At 34.0% G+C, this 6,552-nt stretch overlaps 1 protein-coding gene across 1 annotated transcript; it reads left to right on the top strand.

The window, feature by feature from the left end:
* Nucleotides 1-1,452: 1,452 nt before the first annotated feature.
* LOC131180853 (aspartyl protease family protein At5g10770-like) lies at nt 1,453-3,843 on the top strand. Its single transcript, XM_058148709.1, has 2 exons — nt 1,453-1,809; nt 2,384-3,843. Exons 1-2 carry the CDS (start codon nt 1,623-1,625, stop codon nt 3,649-3,651), a joined length of 1,455 nt encoding a protein of 484 aa, XP_058004692.1. The 5' UTR covers nt 1,453-1,622; the 3' UTR covers nt 3,652-3,843.
* The last annotated feature ends 2,709 nt before the right edge of the window (nt 3,844-6,552 follow it).

Genomic DNA, 6,552 nt, shown 5'->3' with positions numbered 1-6,552 from the left:
CAAAAAGCAAACACAAATCAAACCGAAATTACAAAAGGAGGCAACAAATCTAATTGAATAAAACCCAAGAACTAAATCCTATCTGCAATTTCGCTTGGAAATTGACTGAAGAATATAATTGTGGTGTTTTAAATATTTCGCAGTTTTATATTAGTAAAAAATCAGCCCTTTATCGAAATTCAAATAATTCTCAAAGATTTTACTAAGCTGTTTAACATTAAAGTTCTTATTAAGAAGGCACTCTTCAAAAAAAAAAAAAAATTTAATACTGCAAAAAAAAATTGAAAAAATTTATTTTATTATTTTATAATTTTATGATTAAAATATATTAATTTTAAGATTTTCTAATTAACTTATTAATAGTTCCAATCGTAATATTAAATTAATTAAAATAATCAGTTTGATTTGATAAAGTCAGTTGGGTTGTTGGATCTTCTTTGTCAATGCCAACCACTAGTTGAATTAGTTTCTATTTGGGACTTTGTTTTGGGGGTGTCTGAAAGTCAAATAAGGCCTATGATTTTTATGATCTTTGAAGGCCTCAGGAAGGTTTTTAGAAGAGTTAGCTGGGCGAGCTTCATCTCAACGTCCAATTCCCTCTTTTTTTAGTAGGGAAAAAAAAAATTATACTTAAGTTTTTGAGGAATAGCAAAATAATACATTAATTTTTATTTTATTTTTAAGTAATAATTTAATTTTTAATTTCGTTAATAAATTAATATCTGCAATATGAAATTATACCATATAACATATTAAAATAATCAAATTTCAAAAAAAAAATTATTGCTATAAAAAATTAGAATGAAGACATTCAGTGTATTATGTATTAAAAAAAAACCACACTAATCAATAGATATTATAAGCAGCTGATTAAGTAACTTAGTTGATCTTCTTTCATTTTTAGAATGAGTAAAGTAAGAGATTTGAAGTTCAAGTCACTTTAACTATTTATTTTAAGATAATTTATCTTTATAGTGAGAAAGAAGATAATTATTTTTATTTTATAATTTATTAATTATTATTTGATCTATTATTGAATTTAAAAAAATAGATATTAATTCAAGCATTGCTTAGAGATGAACGGAAGATTAAGGAACGAAAGCTTAGAGTTGATTGATATCTAATTAGTACTAAACACAACACAAAATTAAAATGATCAATAGATACGGCATACAAAGTAGTATCCCATTATAGAAAGGAACAATATCGAACACACATGTCCTTAACAGGTATTCCCACCACCTTCTCTCTCTCTCTCTCTCTCTCTCTCTCCCTCCCTCCCTGCATGTAAGCTGTGACAGCTGATTCCGTGATGGGCGAGTCATTATCTTATAAAAACTTCATATCCCACGACCCTACCGTCCACTACTACCGCGTCTTTTTTTTTTTTTTTTTTTTTCTTCCTCTGCTCAAGTATTTGCACGTGAATCCCCAGTAATTCTCATGCACCAGTGGGTCCTTTAGCCAACCCTTCCTCTCTTGTTCTCTTGCCAAACTCCAACTCGCAAGAATCTCCTACTCTCTCCTTTCTTTTCTTTCCCACATGTTGCCAGATTTTATTTTTCCCTCTTCTTCATTTTTATTGACAAACCATTTCTTCGCTTTCTTCACTGTGCTCAACAATGGCAGAAGCAAGACCTATTTTGCCATTGAAACAAGCTCTTTTTCTTGTTCTTTCTTTTCTTGCTCTTCTCCTCACTGTTGCTCTTCCTGGGGTTCAATGTTTTCAAGAGAAGAAAGCCCTCAGCTTGCAGGAATGGCAATGGAAATGGGAGGGTTATACTTCAAGTTGTCTCTCCCAGAATTCAAGTGAGTACTGCCAAAGAGAAAAAGAAAAAGATCAGAAAATATAGTTTAGGCCAGCCATTGCATGGTGACCATGTCTCTTTTTCTTAGCTTCTTTACTTTATTCTTCATTTTGGGATCTGTAATCTACTAAGCGGTTCCTATATATATATATATATATATATATATATATATATATAACTGCTTTCTTGCTTTATGGGAAACAACTATTATTGGTCTCTGTCTCTCTCTCCTTCCCTTTAACTTTGTTAGGTTGAAACTGGATGTTATTGATAAAAGCTTGCCTTGACTTTAATTTCCTTTTGATTGCAAAATGCAGCCTATTATTGAATTATTTAGTGTTGTACTTCAATTTTTATCAGCAAATTTCCGGAAACTAACTGTTTTTAATTAGTTAGACCTGCACTTTTTCTACATATACCTTCATGCATTAGTTACCTAATAAATGCATCCATACTCCTGATCAGTTGCTTTGATCTTTGTTCTTCTTGATGCTATTTCATTGTGTGCTAAGAAAAGTAAATTGCTTTTGTGATTAATTTTTTGAGAGGAATTTTATTTCTGTTTGGAATTACAGGATGGGAGAAGGGAGTAGCCATATTGGAAATGAAGCATAGGGATTCCTGCTCGGGCCAGATTACTGACTGGAACAAGAAGCTACAAGAAAGTTTGATTCTTGACAATTTTCAAGTTCGGTCACTTCAATCTCGAATAAAAAAGAGTGTTCATGGCAACATTGAAGATTCTGTACATAGTCAAATCCCATTAGTTTCTGGTGTAAGACTTCAGACATTGAACTACATTGTTACAGTAGAATTAGGTGGTCGAAACATGACAGTGATAGTAGACACAGGAAGTGATTTAACATGGGTTCAATGTCAACCTTGCAGACTGTGTTATAATCAACAAGACCCTCTTTTCAACCCTTCAGTGTCCCCTTCGTACGAAACAGTTTTATGTAATTCATCAATTTGCCAATCCCTCCAATTTGCAACTGGGAATTCAGGAGTCTGTGGGAGCAACCCACCAACCTGTAACTATGTTGTTAACTATGGTGATGGTTCCTATACCAGGGGTGAGCTAGGGACGGAGCATCTCAATTTAGGAACAACCCCTGAGGACAATTTCATATTTGGATGTGGCAGGAATAATAGAGGTCTCTTTGGAGGGGCTTCAGGTCTTATGGGATTTGGAAGGAGTGATCTTTCATTGATTTCTCAGTCTTCTGCAATATTTGGAGGAATTTTTTCCTATTGTTTGCCGAATACAGCTGCTGATGCTTCAGGTTCATTAGTCCTGGGTGATAATTTTTCAGTTTACAAGAATACAACTCCCATTTCTTATACTAGAATGATTCCCAATCCACAGCTACCTACCTTCTACTTTCTCAACTTAACTGGTATTGGCATTGGTGGGGTGGCTTTGCAAGCACCAGCCTTAGGTCAAGGTGGCATACTGATCGATTCAGGGACCGTCATTACCAGACTTCCTCCTTCAGTGTACAGGATTCTGAAAGCAGTGTTTCTGAAACAATTCTCTGGGTTTCCTTCTGCACCGTCTTTTTCAATCTTGGATACTTGTTTTAACCTTAACGGATATCAAGAAGTTGATATTCCGACAATAAAGCTGCACTTTGATGGAAATGCTGAGCTGAATGTTGATGTAACTGGGATTTTCTACTTCGTGAAGACTGACGCATCTCAAGTTTGTTTGGCTCTTGCCAGTCTCTCATTTGAAGATGATATTCCTATAATAGGAAATTATCAGCAGAGAAACCAACGGGTTATATATAATACCAAGGAATCCACGTTGGGATTTGCTGCAGAAACTTGCAGTTTCAACTGAGCACATGATTTAAAAAGTATTAGGCGTGTTGTTGTGAATATGTTTCTCTGATGCAATTGCCAATATCTTCTTCTGTTGGCAAAGAAGTAGTACATCTGTAATTTTCCTCATTTCATATCACATATAAATAGCTGTCTTAATCCACTGGGGTAAGGTATAGAATACGTAAGAGCCCTTACCTATTTCTTAAAACTGTTTCATAATTGGGTGTTATAATGCTACCTCCTAACACAGCCAAAAGTGTGCAAGCAATATATATTTTTTCTCCATAATTAGACTGTTTGAATATAAGAAAAAGATTGAGGATGCTCTAATATGGTGGCTTGTGTGTTTTCTAGATGAAATTTGTTTTTCATGGGGCTAAAGTCTTTGAAATGAAGCACAACAAATTTCATTTGTTTCAACCGTATCAGGTAAAGTAAAAACAAAATGTTAAGGTATTTCAGTTTTTGTACCAGGAATCTACACATTACGCAGAAGATGACAAGGAAAATTGTTCAACTGCGTTCAGTACAAATCAAATGCCACATCTTTCCAAGAACAAGATGAATCTATTAGAATCTGCAAAATTTAATTATCCAACCAAGAAAAAGTACATGGACCCGGTGGAAATTTCCAATGTTGGAGGGAGCTGAGGTATCTCTTCAATAATGTCCAAAAGTATATAAATGTGCTTCTGCTCCAGTAAATGGCTGCTTTCCTGGCATGCTCAACCATACGGACCAATAACAATATCTAGTGAAATGGAATAGAAAGGATAGCTGGTGACCTAACAATTAGTTGTCAAGCAGAAACTAGCATATCATCTCCTTTTTTTGTCTTCAACATTTCTACTGGAAGGATGGATAAGTCAGGATCACTTCTGGGTATCAGTTTGTAATAATACATGGAAGAAGGCTAAAATCTGAACAACAAAGGAATGCATATTGATACTGGGTATATTAGGAACAAGGTCATATATATAAAAATCATAGCATTCATTCTCTCATTTTGAAAACTCGAAATTACTTGTTCTGCATAGAATAAGCAGAGCAGTTGATGTCGACTTGCATCTTATACTACTAAACCAAAAGATCAACTAACCCTGCTTGGAGTTACTGTTGACCCCACAAGCTCAAAGGAGCATAGATTTTGATGATACCAAAACTCAACTAGAATCAAACCAACATTATTTTAAGTGTTGTGTATCTCAAAGAAAAAGGACAAAAGGATTTCATGATGGATTCGTGCTTCTGAAGAAAGAATGACATTCTAAGGATAACACAGGACGAATCAAAGGAGATAAAAGAAGAAAAAGTTACCTTCCAAGGCTACATTGAAGGTACATCTAGTATAGAAGTTAGTTTTAATTTCTAGAATTGGTTGTGAAAAGAATTGAGGAGTAAAAGTCAATGATGCTTATTTTTAATCCCTCAAAAGATTTTCTTGTTAAAATATCTTTATTGGCCTAAAAAGTGTTTGACTATGATTTGGTGTAAAGTTTTATAGTTTTGAAAGTTATGCAGAAAAGTTTTCATGGTATGCTAACTGGTTTGCTACTTATTTTAGTATGCTAACTGGTTCGCTATTTTCTCAAGTACGCTAATCGCTTTCAACTCTCGCACAACATCGCAGAAAGCGACAAAATAACGACTATTTTCTTGAAATTCGTATTCAGAACGTTCAAATGAGTTCTGCAACGGTAAAAAACGTTCCAAAGCTATAAATACACCTTCCTTTGGCCATTTTGCACTCAATGAAAGTCCCTCTACTGTTCAAAATCTTTAAAGCTTTCATTCAAAGTGCTCAAAGTGATTTATTGCTCATCATTGGCTTATTTACTCAACTCTTCTTTATAGATTCTGTTGTATTGGGTGAGAGTGAGTTTTAAACACATTATTATCATTTGTGAGAGGTCATTCAAGCACCTATTGAAGCTTGGTTGTTAAAAGTGTTTGGGATAACACTTGGTAGAAGTGTGAAGCTACTTGTAAAAGCTTTGTTGAGAAGATTTGTAAAGGGCTTTGTCTCTTGCCTTGAAAAGAGAAGAATAGTGGAGAGAAGACTCAAAGTGGGATCTTTGAGAGAGTGGATGTAGGCTAGTTAAAGCCGAACCACTATAAAAATTTCAGTGTTCATTTTCTCAACCCTTGCTCTTTACATTTATGCAATTTAATTTTATAATTGATATGATTTCTTTGTTATGAAAGTTGATATCATTTCTTTGTTGATCTTCTTTAGATCGAGAAAATTAGTTTACTGATAAATCTGCTTTTACTGCCAAATCTGCTGATATCTGATTTAATCTGCATGTTGTTTGATCTGCTGTCAATTAGAATATTTGGTATCTTTGTGCGGATCTTTGTGTTAAAAAGCGTATTCGATTCATCGATATCTCTGTGAATCGATATAATTTGTTAGATCGATATCGATTGCATATAGGCTAACCTTGAATTAAATTGTCAATAGAGTTATATTGTTCATTTTCACATTAGTCAATTTAGTTGAACCTAGCCGCAATTTTCAAAGGTTTTGAGCAAGAAAATTATTTTTAAAGTCCAATTCACCCCCCTCTAGGACATATTTTGGGACATCAATTTGGTATCAGAGCTAGTCTCTCTTGCTAGAGGATTAAACCCCTTAGAGTGATCCACACACATGGCTAGTTCATCTATAAATTACTGGTATACACCTTAGTTGAAGGATATTCCATCACTAGACCACCACTTTTTAATGGCACAAATTACTCCTTTTGGAAAACTAGAATGAGAAACTTTATACAATCTGTTGATATTGATGCTTGGAGAATAGTTAAAGATGGTCCTTATATTCCTTATAAAACCAGTGAAGGAACTGTACAAATTCCTAAAGCAGAAGTTGAATTTGATGATAATGATTGGAAGAAATTTTCTACAAATGCCA

The sequence above is a fragment of the Hevea brasiliensis genome, chromosome 6 (genome assembly GCF_030052815.1).
Source record: "Hevea brasiliensis isolate MT/VB/25A 57/8 chromosome 6, ASM3005281v1, whole genome shotgun sequence".
Lineage (NCBI taxonomy): Eukaryota > Viridiplantae > Streptophyta > Magnoliopsida > Malpighiales > Euphorbiaceae > Hevea > Hevea brasiliensis.
This window is presented reverse-complemented; position numbering and strand designations above follow the sequence as displayed.

Excerpts from the sequence above, each read along its gene's own strand:
- LOC131180853 (XM_058148709.1), top strand. The coding sequence starts at position 1,623 with ATGGCAGAAGCAAGACCTATTTTGCCATTGAAACAAGCTCTTTTTCTT. Across the intron at positions 1,810-2,383 it reads TTGTCTCTCCCAGAATTCAA|GATGGGAGAAGGGAGTAGCC; the intron begins GTGAGTACTGCC and ends TTGGAATTACAG.